A 19,819-nucleotide genomic window follows, 5' to 3' on the forward strand; every position below is an offset into this window, starting at 1 on the left:
AGTAAGACAAAGTGGGTTGGGGTGTATGGGGACGGGGCTTTATTTAAGACTGACATTTGAGTATGCTGATCTTGATAAATCTCTTCCTTTGTATCTGTACATGCAGCACTACCTATTATATACAATAGCTGGATCATTATACCAATATAATGCCTCAGAAAAGGAAAAGAGAAAAAAAAGAAAACTCTACGAAGTTTACACTTCTTCTGTGTTAAGCATCTGCTCCTGGTTTTGTCTTACAAATAGCAATGCAAACTACTGGGGGGGGGGGGACACTTCTGTATGAAAGCTACTTTAAATAGTGCAGAAAGTGGTATATTCTTTCCAGTCTGACACAGTTCTCTCTGCTGCCACCTCATGTCCATGTCAAGAACTGTCCAGAGCAGTAAAGGTTTTCTATGGGTATTTGCTACTGCTTTGGACATTTCCTGACATGGACATGGGGGGCAGCACAGAGCTCTTTGGCAGACTGGAAGGAATACACCATTTCCTACAGGGCATGCAGAAGCTGATAAATACTGTAGATTTTTAAAAAGTAAATTACAGATTTATATAACTTTCTGACACCGGTTGATCTGAAAGAAAAAACATTTTCACTAGAGTCCCTCTTTAACCTCTTAGGGTGCATGCACACTACGGAATTGCCGCGTATAACCCGCGGCGTATTCCATCGCTCGTTCCCGCATGCGGCGGCGCGCTTTTTCGCCCGTGCCATAGACACTATTATATGCACAGGCGGATTATGCATTCCGCCGAAAGAAGTGACATGTCAATTCTTTCGGCGGAATGCGTAATCCGCCCGTGCATAGAATAGTGTCTATGGCACGGGTGGAAAAGCGCGCTGCCGCGTGCGGGGACGAGTGACAGAATATGTCGCAGGTTATACGCGGCAATTCTGTAGTGTGCACGCACCCTGAGGCTGGGTTCAGACTACGTATATTTCAGTCAGTATTGTGGTCCTCATATTGCAACCAAAACCAGGAGTTGATTGAAAAGAAAGAAAGGATCTGTTCACACAATGTTGAAATTGAGTGGATGGCCGCCATTTAATGGCAAATATTTGCTGTTATTTTAAAACAACGGCTGTTGTATTGAAATAATGGCCATTATTTACTGTTATATGGCGGCCATCCACTCAATTTCAACATTGTGTGAACAGATCCTGTCTGTTTTTAATCCACTCCTGGTTTTGGTTGCAATACTGACTGAAATATACTGACTGAAATATACGTAGTGTGAACCCAGCCTGATCAAGGACATATGCCGTACCCGTACGGCATATGTCCACAAGAGGAGTTCAGAGGGTGGCCGTGCCGTGCCGCCGTGCCGACCCCGCTTTGAACTGCCACGATCCCGACTACTATCTGCAGCACGGGACCGCAGCTATTAACCTTTACCCCAGTGGGTAATAACCTTTACCTTTGGGACTTCTAATTAATGTATAAGTAAAAAAAAACAGTGTCTTCATTAATAAATAAAAAAAAAACCTCCCCTAATAAAAGTCTGAATCACCCCCCTTTTCACATTTTATAAATAGAAATAAATAAATAAGCAAACATGTTTGGTATTGCCGCGTGTGTAACCATGTGAACTATTGATTTATCACTTTCCTGATCTCGCACGGTTAATGGCGAAAGAGCAAAGACCCGCCAAAGTGCAAAAATTGTGCATTTTTGGTTGCATCAAATCCAGAAAAATTGTAATGAAAAGCGATCAAAAAGTCACATGTACGCTCCATAGACCAAAGGATAAAAGCATTATAAGCATGATAATAGAACAATTTTAAGGAACGTTTTTTTTTCTGTAGGTGGTTTTATTTTTTTTAAAAGCCATTAAATAATATAAAAGTTATGCAAGTTACATATCGTTTTAATCGTACCGACTTAAGGAACATACAGTATACCCCATGTCAGTTTTTCTATAGTTTTTTTTTTTCAATTTCACTGCGCATATAATTTTTTTTTTCCTGGTTTTGCAGCATATCTTATGCAAAAATTAAGTCAGCCAGCAATTAGTGACGCAAAAAATAAGGGCTCGTGTGGGTTTCTAGGTGAAAAAATGCAAGTGCTATGGCCTTTCAAACACAAGGAGGAAAAAACAAAAACGAAAATCGGCTCCGTCCTTAAGAGGTTAATAGAAACGACTATAAAATGGTAGTTTAAGTGAAAAAATAAACCTAATAAAATAAGGGTCCATGGTCCTGGAGCTACAACCTGGCTCAAACACAATGTAAATGGAATCCTTTGGGTCATATAGATGGCAAAGCTGTGGCACAAGGTCCCAAAGCCTCCACCCTATTGAGCTATTCTAACTCTGGATCAACGCTTCTAGGGTAAATGGAGCCGATGGAGCATGTTGCAATCTTTTTACTAACTAACCTTCTATAGGATATCACTATAGCCTCTTACACTGCTCTATGTCTTCTTGCTGCATGAAAAATAAGGGATTATATGCCTTACATACCATGCAAATGGTAAAATCATATGTAAATACTTTAATCTCACCGCTGTTTGTACATTTAATGTTCTCCGGAAGCTAACATATATATGATAAGCAATCCGAGTACGTGGGCGATGGATGAATATGAATGTCTTGCTTCCGCGGGGATCGGAGCACTCCGTGACCATTCTCTAAATTAGATTGCATAGAAAGTAACATTCCTAAACGTGCCCCATTAATAATTTTTCACACCAGACAGTATTGTATTAGTCCTGGACGCTTCTATGCTTAAATATCCATTTAGAAAGAGAATAGTTCAGGAAAATAGAAGCTTCTTTCCCAGGATACGGGTGAGGACACATAGTCTGTGGGTCGGCAAAGAAAAATGGCAATGTCTCAGTGACTTTACTGAATGTTCAGTCTTTAAAGAGACGGAGAATGTGTATTATGGGGTATGATAATGTTTAGTATTTTTCATCTATTTTTTGCAGAGTCAGACACTTTCCAATGTACAGTCCACATGGATCACTGTATATATTCATTTTCACGCTGCATATTTTGTCCAGGTGGTAAATCCCATCGGCAAGCTAACTCATACAGAATCCTAAGAGATAAATGACATTAAATAACAATAGCTTGTGTGTAAAGAATAGTTTTCGGACACAAGTTTTACACAGGTTATAATATTGTTATTATCAGTAAACAATGAAAAATAACTTAATAATTGTCACCAACACATTCAAGGGTTATTCTGGTATAAGATTGTTGTATTTAAATAATATCACCCCAACATTTATAAAAATATAAAGGATTGTCGGAATAAAAAGCCATCCTGATCCATCCAGTCTGCCCTTATATTATTTCCTTTCTTACTATGTTAGGCCATGTTCACACAACGTAAGTTTTGTATTAATCACACGATTTGCAACAACGGCTGGGATTGATACAAAACTTACATGCAGTGCATTCAGAGGGAATCCAGGCCGTAGTGTACACACATAGCATACACTCCGGTCGGGGTATCTAGCGGCTGCACAGAAAATTGACATGTCAGTTTTGCACGGCTGCTATTCATTGAATAGCGGCCGCACAAGCCTGACACGTCACACAATGGAGTGTGCGTCCACATCCCAATTCAGCACAAATGAAGGTCACTGCAGGTCAATGCAGTACTGGCCCAGATGATCCTCACTGACACCGGCCGTTCTGTGACACGTCACAGAACGGCTAGTGCCATACACCATGTGAACATGGCCTTAGGATAGAAATATGTTTATTCCAGGCAGGTTTATATTCACTTAGGGGCTATTCACACGTCCGCAAAATACTGAGCTCAGAAACTGTTTGAATATTCCTGCTACTGCACAAACAGCAGCTAGACAGGCCAGGGGTGACTCACTAAGGTGTCAGAGGTATCTGGAACCATGCTAACTGCAGAGCATCCCATGATGCTCAATTGGCTTCTTAGACTTCTTGCACAGTGTTTCTAAACACTTTTCTCTAAAGCATGATTGCCACCCAAGTAGTTGAGTTCTTATCATACTGGAACATGTTTCTGTGAACAAACATAATACATACAGATATCTTATAGATCATAAGTCATATTGGATATTCAGGTATCTCATGCTCCCTTGCATATGAAGGGTTAAATGAAAGGACTGAGAGCACCAGGTATAGATGTTTACAATGATACTGTCAGGCTGGGACCCTAAGACACATGACAGGGGAGGCCCTGCAGTGACACCTGCCCACTGTTCCTGCCTACTTACCACTATCTGCCCTAGGCGACAGCAGGTAACTGGGCGATGGTCCCTGACCTGGATTGGTGAAACACAGAGACAAAGAAATGTCAAGCTAAAATCAGGAAACCAGGGAATACGAAATCAGGCTACAATGCTAGCTTAGTCACAGGCTCTATTGCAGGCAAGGGACTAGGGAACACAGTCTCCAGCCCTCAACCAGAGCTCACTGGCGTTGCCGGCCGCCAGTCAGTATAAACACTAACTGCAGACACCTAAGCCATTCAGCCGGGTAAGGGTGGGGGGATAGGCCCCGACCGCAGCAAAAAAACAGGAATGTTGTCAGCAGGCCCCTAACAACCAGCCAGGCCAGTCATCAGGGACGCTGTCGGCATTTCCAGATTGCTGGCTGGCTCCTGACAGATAAAGTAGTTATTGTTTTGTTGATTTTATGTTTTTTTCTTTTGTCTTTATAATCAATGTGATTCTTATATTTGAGACCATCATGGGTTAATGGTGCTACTGATGTACATAGCTGATGCACAGACATCACACTGTACTTCTACATCCTTTTTATATACTTACCTTTGGTCTATTGTTTTAGAACACTTGAAAAAGAATCCGGCTCCAAAACATGTTGTGTTTTTAAATGCATCCAGCACATCTTGATCAGCGCTCGGCATTACCTATGATTTCGGAGTGGAGGTGTGGAGTCTATTATTACTTGATCCCTTGTGGTAGCTATGGGAGTGGCTGCGATCATCTATCTCACTGCTTCTTACGCTTTGGAGTGTTGTGCCTCTGGTGTTCTACAATCTGTCCAGGTGAGATTTATTTTGTAGCACACAGTTCACATACTGTTGGTGTGAAGTTATCTACGCCATGGATCACGGTCTGTGTTCTTTTCTATAGAGCAGAAGGAAGACAGGGACTCTTGCAACAATGTAAAGCATGGCCAAAGAAGAGTCACTATGGACAGAGATCAATCACAGCTGCTACTGGAAATGGCAACTGTCCAAAGACTGACATGGCATACAGAGAGGTATGAGAGTCATTGCTGATATATAAGGGTTATTATTAGCATAATTTAGAGATGGGCTTTGCTTTGAACAATTGGATTGTGGCCTATGGCTGTATCCATATTTACCAGGCAGTCCCCCGGCTGTGTCCACCTTCTCTATGGGGAGGACAGACATTGGGATTCAAAAGCTGATCGTTCCGCTTCCTACAAACCCTACTGAAGTTCGCTTTGCTCATCTCGAATTATCATTGATATCTGGTCATGCGCTGTGTAAGTTATAGTGTAGGTTATCCTCCCCCATCATAAATTCAGAAGGGGGAGATGTGTGGAGTAGAGTTCGTCTTTCAACATGTTGAAAGACAAACGACTACAACGATCAGCCGACGTTGTTCATGTCGGCTGATCGTTGTGTTCTATTACACAGGACGATTATCATTCCGTGTAATAGGGCCTTTAGCTTCTAAACTCACGCCATGTACGTATATGTCATGGGTCAGGAATGTCAACAATGCTCCATCTCCAGTATAGCAGTACAATGTACAATGATGTGCCTATTGAATTTCATCTCTTCTAACGGCCATGTCAGCCTCACAATACACTCATAGTTTCATTGAGACGTGGGGAAAATCTCTTATAAAATATTTTTTAAATATATATTGAAATTTAGGTAATAATAAAATATTTGGGCCACATTGCTCAGCCACATAGATACAGGGAAGGGACAAAATTGCTATGTATTTAAAAAAAAAAAAATAATATAATAATAATATATGTATATATACAGTGTATATATATATATATATATATATATATATATATATATATATATATACATTTTTTATTATTATTATTTATTTTATTTGTATTTTTTTTCAATAAGAATAATTTTAAGAAAATTATATCATATCTTATTCCTCCATTAATAATTAGTTTGAACCTATTTGCAAGGCAACCTATGTGTATTAGATTGTAAATTGCATTCATCGCTGACATTTAATATTGCTCTCATTTTAATATTATGAGATGCTGTTCTATTGAACGAAAACCATACAATACTATAATACTATAGCTGAAAATATAATGCCGGTGACATTCAATACTAAAATGCCATTGTGTGAAGAGAAAGAAACCCAAAAGGGACGCAGATCTTATTGCCGCTCATATCCAGGAAAAAACAAACCCCCTAAAAGCTTTCCATATTGTGTAAAGATGACCAGGCAAGGTGTGCTTAACCAAGTATTATTAGGTGAATAACAACTCAATGCTGAGGTTATTCACCTGCAGTCTGTAAGAGAAGCCGGCCGCACCATCAGACACAGGTATGGGATATGCTGATATGTACAGTTAACTAGAGAAAGACATAAACTCTTCTGTTTGCAGAGTTGTGGATATTTGGATGATCATTGACTTAATTTAGTGTAGGTATTTATTAATTTATCATATTCTACAATGGGAAAAAATTATAGAAAAAATATAAATTTTTCTTAGCTGAATTGTATCTTATTTATACATTTACTAACTATTGCAAACTATGTGTGTGCAACAGTGCAGGGCCAGTAGTAGTGGAAATGTCCATTTGGTTCTTGACTTTTGCCAATAGAGGGTAAATCCAACCTGGACTACCCCCTAGGTTAGCATTCTGTAATAAGAGTATGTTCACACTGGGTAAATCAGGCGGAATTCTGTGGCGAAAATCCAACCTGTCTCAGTGTCCCATAGCCTGTCTATGGGAGAATGCATGCTCCTCTGCTGCCTCCGCTCAGAGAGGTGACATGTCTTTGAGCGGAAAGCGGTGGCAGCGGAGGAGCACGCGCTCCCCTGTAGACAGGCTGTGGGACACTGAGACAGGTAGGATTCCACCGCGGAATTCCGCTTGAATTACTGTGTGTGAACATACCCTAAGTCATAAAAATAGGGTTGTCTGAACTATACACCCCTTGTACGATACAGTAATATGCATCTTTAAATTCATATTTACCAACTGATTTGTTTCTGTTTCATGCCTCCTTCCCACCTTGCCAAGCCCCCCCTGCCCACTTATCAGGCGAGTGGGGGTTACGGCAGACGTACGCCAGGAAGTATCTACGTTTTCTCACTGACGTACACCCCATTTAAGAAAGTACCAACTTTCTTAAATGTCCCCCATAAAGTTTGTAGAACAAACTGAGATACCACTATAGCTGTGCGGCAGCAGCATAATCCACTCCCCGTCCGCCTGCTCTGTCTGTTTAGATACTCTCATAGACTACCATTGATGGACTGTAATAGAGATAGAGCATGGGAGTGAATAGCACGGATATTACGGTGTCTTCTCGGCTGTATCTCCAGATCACTGCAGGTCTCAGCCATGAGACCCGGTGGGATCAATAACTTTTTCTACAGAATTGATTTACAAAATGTATAGTAAAAAGTTTGTTCAGGAGAGATTTTTGGAAGTTTTATCCCCATATAATATTGCTAGATACCATTTGAAAGTATGGGAAAGCTGAGTGAGAATCATTGATGGTGTTGGCTGCCATAATGAATGTCACACAGATTTCTCAGAAATCTAGCATAATTAGGAAACAACAAAAAATAATGGCTGTATCCATGATTTCCAAGACTCCTTAGGGTCGAATACCAAGTGCTCGAGTTTGGAAGAATCCAAATGTTTAGAAAGTTCCCTTATAAATAGTAAGCAGCAGAATAAGATCAGATTCACACGTCCTTGATATATGGTCCGTAAGCTGGATGTGTATCACAGACTGAACTCTACAGGACTCCCTGCATAATTCATTATGGTGCACTGAGATCCCAAAAAGCTACAGCTGTATGCTACTGAACTGACATACTGTAGCTTTGTCAGTTCAATAGTGTAGTGTTTAAAGAGGTACTTTGGGTAGGATGGGTTTTTTCACTATGGCCAGGGAGGGGGGGATGAAAGCAATGACGTCCGCTTACCTCCCTGGCTCCTGTACTGCACCACGCTACCCCAGTCTCCGGTCAACAGCTACTTCGTGGTGTATGGCGCAGATGAGAGGTGAAATTTCAAGCCTGCTCAGTAATTCAGTTGCTGTAGCGGGGTCCTGCCTCTGTAACTGAATGGCTGAGCGGGCTTGAAACATTGTGTCTCAAGCCAAATCATAAACGAGGAAGTGGCCGGTGACCAGAGCCCCAAGCAACGTGATGCGAGACCCAGCTCTGGAACTAGGGAGGTAAGTTGATGTCGTTGCTTTTATCCACCCCCTCGATGACCACAGTGAAAAAAGACATCCTACCCGGAGTACCCCTTTAATTGTTCCAAAGCTCAATGTATCCTCTACATAAATTATACATCCAGCTTACGGATCTGTGAATGAAGCCTAAGTTTGCTCCCCTATACCTTAATGAGTGTCGATATGTGTTTCATGCAATAAGGAATCAATGATGTTACCTGGCAGCAACTATAACATGTCTATGGTCAGCGGGAGATAAATATGTAACTGGATCATAAAATGTAAAACAACACCAACAGCACAGACCTGTATACCCCTGCTCTAGGCGAAGTGTTAGTACGAAGCCAGATAAAAGAGAACTTGCCAGCTCACAGGTGAATAATGTGGCAGCTGACAGGTTTGTTGTTGGCAATGACAATGAATAGTTCTTTGATTTAAATTTTAATTTTTTTATCCTAACATTGATAAAATGAAAATAACAGATATTAATTATTGACAACATCCTCATACAGAACAATGGCATTACGTCTGGATGTAACTTTTCTACCATTGTAGCAGTAATAGTGGCTGTTATAGGGCCAGCTGCATAAGGGGGCCCTGTGGCCTGCTCCTGCAATATACTGGGCCCCTTCAGCTGTCCTCATTTGCCACACCAGGTAGCCAAGCAGGCCTCCCGAGATCTGCAAATCTCCCTTTAACTGAAAGCATTCTTGATGAGTTCTTGAAGTAAGGGCCAGTTCACACTGAGTAAAATCAGCGAAATTCTGCAGCAGAGCTCTTCACCACGGAATCCATCCTGCCTCAGTGTCAAACGGTGTGTTAAAATTCCACCCAATTTACTCAGTGTGAGCTGGCCCTCCAAACTGGCCTCTGCTCTCCTCTGTTCAAAGAATTTCCAAGTCACTTCTTTAAGCGGAGAGCAGAGGAGAGCGGAGGCGCGCTGGCCCTCCCATTGAGTCTCTGTTTGACACTGAGGCAGGCTGGATTCCACGGTGGAGCTCTTCGCCGCAATATACCACCTGCCTCAGTGTCAAACGGTGTGTCAAAATTCCGCCAAATTTACTCGGTGTGAGCTGGCACTCCAAGCTGACCACCGCTCTCCTCAGTTCAAAGAATTGCCATGTCAATACTTTGAGCAGAGAGCGTCAGAGAGCAGAGGCACGCAACCTCTCCCATGGAGTCTCCAGTGTCTTTGACATTGAGGCAGACAGAATTCCGGGTTGGAGATGTTCTCTGCAGAATCCCTCCTGCCTCAGTGACAAACGGAGTGTCAAAATTCCCCCCAATTTACTTTAAGTGTGAACTGGCCCTTATCTTACTACAGTTGACAGCTTAGTGGTCAGCTGGAAAGGGGGAGGGGGGCAATCAAAAGTTTCCTAGTTTTCTAGTTAACAGTCCTGGTGGTCAGTAAGTGAACTTATTCTAGCACACCATGTTTTTAAGGCGGGCTAGAATAAAGTTTGTGAGAGAGAGAGAGAGAGAGATCCATCCTGACATGGACAGAGGAGGCAGCAGAGAGCATTGTGTCAGACTGGAAAGAATACACCACTTCTTGCAGGACATACAGCAGCTGATATGTACTGGAAGGTTTTTCAATATAAGAAAACAAATCTATATAACTTTTGACACCAGTTGATTTAAAACTTATTCTCCAGATTATCCATCTAACCCTTTAAGGTTCAAAGCGTGATCTGGGGATCAGTTGACGCTAGTTCACTATAAAGAGGAGCTACTTTGCATTATTCCTATAGAGTATTGTATGACTCTGTAAGCCTTAGGCTATGTTCACACTACGTAAAACTACGGCCGTTGTTGCCGATGGCAACAGAACACAGAACACAGCCTATTAAGCAATGGCATCCCGGCCGGAGCGTACACACATCGTATATGCTCCGGCCGGGATCTGTGCGGCCCCGAAAATAACTGACAGGTAAGTTTTCTGCGGCTGGAATTCAGTGAATTCCGGCTGCAGAAAGACCTGTCAGTTCACACAGTGAAGCGAGTGGCTCCGGCCGCTCACTTCACTGTGTGCTATGGTAAGCTCTGATGCGGGCGCACGCTGATGCGCCCGCATCAGAGCTCTGCGGCCGGAAAGATCATCCGGCCGGTACTTAAGTACACGTAACGGCCGGTCTCATACGTAGTGTGAACATAGCCTTAATCTATATTGTATAATATACTTAGTAATATTCAAAAACTTAAAAATTATTTAGAATTTTTCAAGAATTATTACAGACACATACGATGCCTAGGAACTGTTCTGAAGAATATGTTCTGTAAGCAGTGCACTTGGCAAGAGCCGGCATGGCATTCTAAACTTACCTTATTGCCAAGCAAATCTACATGCAATGAAAAAGAGAGCGGGACAGACACTTGGCAGTAAATTGTAAGATTTTTCAATACATTTGTCAATATGCCTCAGATGTACAAGATAAGATATACTATTGTTCAAAGCGCATAAAGAGAATAAATAGTTAAAGGACAACTCTGGTGGGGATAAAAAATTTAAAAAAAAAGCCCCTTAAAGCTAATCTTATACTTACCATGACTGTGGAGACCGTTGCCATTGGAAAGTTTGTCCGTCCCAGGACCCCGCTGCGGTGGTCACCGCATTCTGTTCTCACCGCTTTCTGCTTCAGCTGTTAAAATCTCCCGCCCTTCTGTTCATTGGCACGGATGGCTCAGATTTGGGAAAAATTTAATTTTTCAAACATAACCAGAAGTGAGTTGAATACAAAGAAACTGCAAATCTTTCCATTATTATTTTGCCCTTTCATTCCTGATTTTGGTTTTGTGTAAACATAGCCTATCAAGCCTATCAATGTTCTTTTTCTTTAGGACGCTGGCTATGTTCACACAATGTTTTTTTTCTCCCCATTTAAAATGACGTCCGGTGAAAAAAAGAAAAACTGCATGTGAACAACGAAATAATAACGTTCGCTCATTGCAAAAGACATCCAAAAATAATCACCAGCTCTCGTTAAGGTAGTAAAAACAGCAACAATGTATCTGATGGTACATTTGCTTAAAAGCTTGGTCTTCTTACAGTTGTAGCTTGTAAATAAACTCTTGGCCCACCATATGTGCGGTGGTTGAGTCTAAAGCCCCTTTTACACAGGGCGACTGAGAGGAGCAAATGAGCACTGTCAGCACTTGTTTGCTCCTTGTTCCCCTTTCGCTGCCGCCACTATTACACACATTGGCAGTGAGCGGGTGAGTGCAGAGAGGGCCGCGGGAACCTGCGGGGGGACTGATTGGGTGATCACTAGATCTTCCAGGCAGCCCATAGCAGATAGCAGTGGTCTGCTGCTGCCACTCCTATTCCGCGCAGCGACAGCAGCAGATCGTTACTGTATTAGTCATTTGTCTTTGAACATGTTGAAAGGCAAGCAACTGCAATGACCAGCGGATCATCGCCTTCTATTACAGAAGACGATTATTGGCCGTAACGGTCAATATCGGCCAAATACGGCCAATAATCGTATTGTGTATTAGGGCCTTAAGTCAAGTTACTGTAAGCCTACTCTTTTTACTCTAAACACTTACAATTTTAGGCTCGGTTCACACGTTGTAAGAGTGCGGCTGTATTTGCGGCTGTAATTGTGCGGCGGTATTTTTGGTGGTTCGTGTGTATGCTTGGAAGTATAGGATATGCGGCTGCACAGTGCACACTATGTATAAATCTACGGCCCTATCGTAAACGGACCCGTAAAAAATGAACAAGACCATTGTTTGCGGCTGAATATGCGGCCGTGGATTGACAGGCGGTCCGTACGGAGTACTTCAAAAATAGCCGGCAATGATGCCGAATGCCGATGCCTCTAATAGTTAATATATTAAATTAATCAAACACATTTTCTTTGTAATCAAGACACTTTCGTTGATCAATAATTTATTTCTAACGAATCCATCATTTTGCAATTAAATATACTGTTAAAAAAAATAGATATATAAATAAATGTATATTTATCTATATATTTATTTTTTGACAGTATATTGAATTGCACAATGATGGATTCGTTAGAATTAAATTATTGACCAACGAAACTGAATTTATTTAAACGAAAATGTGTTTTCTTAATTAAATATTAATTAGTACAGGAAACTCCATAAGCCGTTAATTCATATTGCCGGCAAAAGAGCATTCTGTACTAATCATCACTTTACTTTAATGAAAACATCAAATGTTTCTTCTAATTATGTTATCACAATAGTATTATTAGAAGAAACATTTAGAATTATATGTGCGCTCAGCTGATTGGCTGATCGGCTCAGCGCACATATAATGAGCCGGTCCGCAGCACAGTGACTTCATTGTGCTGCGGACCAGCGAAGAGGACACATCAGGGTGAGTATAGAGCTCTCCACACCCCCTCCCCGGCACTGCACCCCTCCCAGCAAGGAAGGGGGGTCACTTAACCCCTTCCTTGCTGGGATGGGTGCAGTCTGACATCAGTCTGGCCCCCAGGGGGTTACGGGGGATGCAATACATCCTCCCTTAACCCCTTGGGGGCCAGACTGTAAGCAGCGATCTGTAAAGATGCTGCATACTGTAAGGAGCACAACACCGCTCACAATGATGGGTGCTGTGCTCCTGTTTGTGTGTTTTTTGTGTGTTTCTCCCTTTTTGTTTTTCAGATATCGGTATCCTGTGGATTACGTCGGATTCCGTGGACTACGTCGATGACCAGCGTTTTTTTACTGTTTTTTTTAATAAAATGGTCAATGAGGGGTGTGGGGGTGTTTTTATTTGAATAAAAAAATTTGTAAACTTGTGTCTTGTCTTTATTTCTTTACTTTATAGACTTAGTAGTGGAAGCCGTCTAATAGACGGAATCCATTACTAAGTCGGGGCCTAGTGTTAGCCGGTATAAAATGGCTAACACTAACCCCCTATTATTACCCCAGTACCCAATGCCACCAGGGGTACTGGGAAGAGCCGGGTGCCAGTGGTCCCGGAGCGTCAAAATTGGCGCTCCTGGACCGGGCGGCAGCAGGCTGGTAAGATTTAGGCTGGGGAGGGCCTAAACCAATGGCTCTTCCCACCCTGGTGTTACCAGGCTGCTGTCGTTTGGTTTTTAACCCGGCTGGTTATAAAAATAGGGGGGACCCTATGCGTTTTTTTTTTTTTTAAATAAATAAATAATTAAAAAAAAACGCATAGGGTCCCCCCTATTTTTATAACCAGCCGGGTAAAAAACCAAACGACAGCAGCCTGGTAACACCAGGGTGGGAAGAGCCATTGGTTTAGGCCCTCCCCAGCCTAAATCTTACCAGCCTGCTGCCGCCCGGTCCAGGAGCGCCAATTTTGACGCTCCGGGACCACTGGCACCCGGCTCTTCCCAGTACCCCTGGTGGCATTGGGTACTGGGGTAATAATAGGGGGTTAGTGTTAGCCATTTTATACCGGCTAACACTAGGCCCCGACTTAGTAATGGATTCCGTCTATTAGACGGCTTCCACTACTAAGTCTATAAAGTAAAGAAATAAAGACAAGACACAAGTTTACAAATTTTTTTATTCAAATAAAAACACCCCCACACCCCTCATTGACCATTTTATTAAAAAAAACAGTAAAAAAACGCTGGTCATCGACGTAGTCCACGGAATCCGACGTAATCCACAGGATACCGATATCTGAAAAACAAAAAGGGAGAAACACACAAAAAACACACAAACAGGAGCACAACACCCATCTTTGTGAGCGGTGTTGTGCTCCTTACAGTATGCAGCATCTTTACAGATCGCTGCTTACAGTCTGGCCCCCAAGGGGTTAAGGGAGGATGTATTGCATCCCCCTTAACCCCCTGGGGGCCAGACTGATGTCAGACTGCACCCATCCCAGCAAGGAAGGGGTTAAGTGACCCCCCTTCCTTGCTGGGAGGGGTGCAGTGCCGGGGAGGGGGTGTGGAGAGCTCTATACTCACCCTGATGTGTCCTCTTCGCTGGTCCGCAGCACAATGAAGTCACTGTACTGCGGACCGGCTCATTATATGTGCGCTGAGCCGATCAGCCAATCAGCTGAGCGCACATATAATTCTAAATGTTTCTTCTAATAATGCTATTGTCATAACATAATTAGAAGAAACATTTGATGTTTTCATTAAAGTAAAGTGATGATTAGTACAGAATGCTCTATTGCCGGCATATGAATTAACGGCCTATGGAGCTTCCTGTACTAATTAATATTTAATTAATAAAACACATTTTCGTTGAAATAAATTCAGTTTCGTTGTTCAATAATTTAATTCTAACGAATCCATCAATGTGCAATTAAATATACTGTCAAAAAATAAATATATATATATATAAATATACATTTATTTATATATATATTTATTTTAACAGTATATTTAATTGCAAAATGATGGAATTGTTTACATTTAATTATTGAACAATAAAAGGGACTTTATTATACAGAAAATGTGTTTTATTAATTCAATATATTAACCATGAGAGACATCGGCTATAGTGCAGAGGATCGCAAACCCCGGTAATAGCGATTCATGTAAACTGTGTTCCCTGCTTTCCCAGATGCATCCAGAGGTGTTTGCATCACTTTCTTAACATTTTATTTGTTATTTTTAGTTGAACCAGATTTCCAAGTAAATGACCGTATGTTTTGAGCCGCATGTCTATTTTTTCCCACGGCAGTAGTTTCACCCGCACATTTACAGCCGCATAAAAAATACAGCCGCACAGTTACAGCGTGTGAACCCAGCGTTAGGCTGCGTTCACACTACGTATATTTTAGTCAGTATATTACAGTCAGTATTGCAACCAAAACCAGGAGTGGATTAAAAACACAGAAAGGCTCTGTTCACATAATGTTGTAATTGAGTGGATGGCCGTCATTTAATGGCAAATATTTGCTGTTATTTTAGAACAACGGCTGTTGTATTGAAAAAATGGCGGTTATTTACTGTTATATGGCGGCCATCCACTCAATTTCAACATTGTGTGAACAGATCCTTTCTGTGTTTTTAATCCACTCCTGGTTTTGGTTGCAATACTGACTGAAATGTACGTAGTGTGAACACAGCCTTAGCAGGCAAGTTCTCCACAACTGTTTTACTTCCCTTCATTGTCTCTGGAGGCTGGTCTCTTAGATATTTTATAGGCCTGGTCTTATGAAACCTTAGCTCCTGGCCCTGGACTAATCACAGGAGTCACTTCTCCGGTCACCGAACAACAGGAAAACCTTCCTATTTTTAGCATCACATTTGGGGCTAAAACATCACCATATTGCACAGCCACAATTTACAAACCACCATCGAGCTAATAATAAAAAAATAAGCAATATAAAAACAAGATATATGATGTAGTATCTAAAACATACACAATGCACCACAGAAACAACATCTTTAACTATACCCCAACTCTTCTGATCCAGTATACAAAATAAAACACAACTATATTCATCGGTATACATATTTTCTAGAAGAACCACAAGGTATTCAACACTAGTATCGTAGCCAAGGTTGCCGTATTTTATCATGTCCTATCAGTTATAGGAAGATCTGTAGACCAGTTTATTGAGAAAACTTGCGAATATGAGACCATTTGAACAGATGGGAACATTAGATAACGGAGGGTGAAGATGCTGTAGGACATTCTATAGGCTGCTCACACAGCTGGTCTCATTACGAGGTAGGAGGAAAGTGATGTGTGGTCTTGCTGTACAGTTAGACCCCTGTGGTAAATTTCAGATGATTTACCAGACTGTTTAAACACTTAACTAATGTGCATATGTCTTTTTTGCTATATTTATGCATTTTACTTCCCTGTGAAATCTGTTGGAAGGTTGTGAGGGGGGAGCGGAGTACGTTACTAAATGTATCTAGAAACAGTAGTCAAAGTCGTGTTATTTGCCACCGTTAAAGCATTACATAAGGAAAATGTGGCAAAATATGGTAAGGGGTGTGAGAAAGTTTAAAAATGAAAAATTTTCCCAAAAAATCCTTCAAATCAAATATATGTAGTGACTACTAGAGATGAGCGAAACTGGGGCATGCTCAAGTACTAGTATGATCGTTCTGCGTTTGAACACCAGTGGCTGAAGAAGCTGGATCGGACTCGAACAGAACAGGCTAGTTACTTGGGTTACCTGTCATGGTCTATCTATGATAAGTGAGATATTCCACCATGTTGGAGGAGGGTGGGGGTTAGGTGTTAAAGAGACTCTGTCAGTAGGTTTACGGTGTCCTATCTCAGGGTAGCATAAACTAGTGACAGAGAAGCTGAACAAAATGATGTATCACTTACATTGTTCTGTGCAGCTGATCCAGAGATATCCTCCTAAATAACATGGACAATAAGTAGTCCTTTCCATTATTTGCATGTGCCCAGTAGTAATGGATATTCATGAGAAACAGAAAACTCAGCCCCTGGCAATTATGTATCCATGCTGTGTATAGGCAGTCAACTGTCAATCAGCAGTGGGAGGGTGGGTGGAGGGGTGTGGCAAGAATCATATTCTCCTGCATATTAGGAGAACGGCTGAACAGAATAATGTAAGTAATATACCAATCTATTCAGCATTTCTGTCACTAGTTCATGCTGCCCTTATTGAAGGCAGCATAACCTAGTGTTAGATTCCCTTTAAGCTCCTTTCCTGCCCCCTTCATAATCATTCATCCATGTTCTAATCCTAATAGTGATGTCATACATACAGTATGACGACTGATAACCATTTTAACATTTCCCTGTTCTTAAAACCCATTTAAAGTTTTTTTTTTTTTTTTTTTTGAAGATGGCAAAAGCCAATATCTTACTTTCAAGATGGGGAAATTGTAGAGAAGACATTTTTTTTAAGGGTTCGTCTAAGATGAACACTCAGTAACTACTCTTCTAAATGCTAAGCATATTGCAGCTATGCATTCTAATGTATACTCATGAAAGTCTGATATCGCCCAATACATGGATATTTTTATTTATTCATACCTTTTATAATTTCTTTTTAAAGTTGTCTCTGAATATTCGGATGATTTGCTTCGATGATTAAAATTACCGCTATTTGCTCTGACATATTTGTATTATACTTTTTCTAGGTGAAAAGGGAGAGAGGAAAAAAAAAATCCCATCTGCATACAGAATAATATCTGCATTATCACCTTCCCTTTCTGCATGACCAAAATCCATAATTTATAATGATCTTACGAAGAACTTTTTTTAAGGTTTTCTTTTTGGTTTTGCTTTACATAATTAGTCTTTGCGGCCTATTTGTTGCCTATCGATTCCACCAGAATGGACATTTAAGTTATGAAAATATTTGGGGAAATAAAACTTCTCCTACAAGGAATCATGTGACCCATGAAATGCCATTTCCATTATTTCCACCATCCTCCTCCTTTTTGGAATATATAAATATTAGCTCTTATCCATACATTATCAATGAGCCAAATAAATGCAAGGTTGAAAGCCCGTTTTTGATCTTTTTAGTAGAAACAGTTGCCATTGAAGTTGACAACCGCATGGCGATAAGAAGGACGTATGGGAATCCGACTTTTAGCAAAAGAGCATCTATCATGTGTTTATTTCTGTTGGGTAAGAACAGCAATGAGAACTCTAATGTCATCTTGAAGGAAAGTAACACGTATCATGATATTATTCAAAAGGACTTTCAGGATACATATAGAAACTTGACCATTAAAACAATGATGGGAATAGAATGGGTGTCAAACCATTGCCCTACAGCCAAATATGTCATGAAGACCGATAGTGATATGTTCGTCAACACCGATCGTTTATTAGATTTATTGGGTCCAGACCAACCTCAAAAACAAAACTATTTTACAGGGTTTGTAATGAAATATGGCCGACCCCACAGAAACATGGACAGTAAATGGTACATGCCCCATTCTATCTATCCAGGTAAATATTATCCTACCTTTTGCTCAGGAACAGGGTATGTATTTTCCGGGGATGTGGCACCAAAAATTTTAAGGTCATCGTTTTACGTAAAATATGTTTATCTAGAAGACGTGTTTGTAGGAATCTGCCTCGATAGGGAAGGTGTTAAGGTTCAACGCCCTCCAGATAATGAATTGTTCTCCAATAATCGTGTTGAATTTGACCCATGTGTCTATAACAGAATTATTACTTCCCATTATATGAATCCAGCCGACCTTATTAACTATTGGTTCATTTTACAGGATCAGAAAGAACAATGTTCCAAATCTAGTTTGAACTAGTACAACAGTATGTAAAATAAATATAAAGATAGTTATATATTTAAAAAAAAAAAGAAAAAACACAAAAATATGTGACTGTCGGATATAAGAATGAGCTTACAATACACTGGTCCATCAAATGACGATGTAAAATTTCTTATAGGATGACTGTTTAATGATAATTCTATGAAAAAGTGACTGACTTGAGTTCCCAAAATTAAATAATAGATAATAGAAAAATAAGCACACTCTAGTACACAAAAAGCATAGCAAAACATAGAAGGTCATCTGCACACTCTTTGAGCCCTAGGCATTGTGAGGGCAACCTTACCATACATATTGAAGATCAACCTTGAGGTCTCCACTACCTTGGCGAATCTAGGGGGCTTCCACCATCCACTATGTCTGACTTTTAAGAGTGTAAATAAGTTACGTCCAAAGACATCAGTGAAGAAGACCACACACCACTAGCAGATCCGCACGCGTTTACAGTATTGATTGGACCTTCATCAACATGTGTAATAAGACCCTAACGACTAAGGACTAGCACAATTTAGGACTTAAAGGGGTTGTCTATGATTTTAAGAAATAAACAAGAAATACTATTAAAAAAAAAAAAAAAAAATGAAGAGCTCCGCTCCGCACTGCTCCCAACTTTTTCTCCTGACCAGTGGGGGACTCTGCTGAGACCCAGACTGATCAAAACTTTTCAAATAGACCCTATGTTTTTTACTATTTTGCCAGGAGCTGCTAGAAAAAAAGATGTATACTTACCCAGACAGTTCTGCAAAGTTCAGCACAGAGAGACATTTCCCGCACTGGGTGGAGTTCTGTGCACTAGCCCTTTTTTGGTGCACAGAACTCCCTGAGAGTTTTATGGTGGTTGTATGGTTGACCCTGCAGCCTGACATGCTGAACTTTTCAGAATTGCCATAATTTATAGATGCTTAGGGCCTTGTTTTTTGCAAAATAAGTTTTAGATCTTTAGAAATCAACTTGAAATATATTTGTTAATATTTAACTGTGAACTGTTCTAGAATAACAGCATGTATGTGTAATGAGATTCCCTACCTATTTTTCTGAATGAATGCTGTTTACTTTAGATGACTATAACTTCCTTGTTTGTTTCATTCCAAGTTTGAGAATTTCTGACGTGTACAATTTTTACTACTAAATTTTTTTAATTCAATAAAAGTGATTTATTAAATTTTTTTTATTTATTTATTTATTTTTAAACTTTGTTTGATCATTTTT

The 19,819-nt window shown here is 40.6% G+C and overlaps 1 protein-coding gene across 1 annotated transcript; it reads left to right on the forward strand.

Moving 5' to 3' along the window:
• The first annotated feature begins 17,542 nt into the window (after positions 1 to 17,542).
• LOC138789353 (beta-1,3-galactosyltransferase 2-like) lies at positions 17,543 to 18,586 on the forward strand. Its single transcript, XM_069967961.1, has one exon. It carries the CDS (start codon positions 17,543 to 17,545, stop codon positions 18,584 to 18,586), a length of 1,044 nt encoding a protein of 347 aa, XP_069824062.1.
• The last annotated feature ends 1,233 nt before the right edge of the window (positions 18,587 to 19,819 follow it).

Source organism: Dendropsophus ebraccatus, chromosome 4, assembly GCF_027789765.1.
Source record: "Dendropsophus ebraccatus isolate aDenEbr1 chromosome 4, aDenEbr1.pat, whole genome shotgun sequence".
In the NCBI taxonomy this organism is placed as follows: domain Eukaryota; kingdom Metazoa; phylum Chordata; class Amphibia; order Anura; family Hylidae; genus Dendropsophus; species Dendropsophus ebraccatus.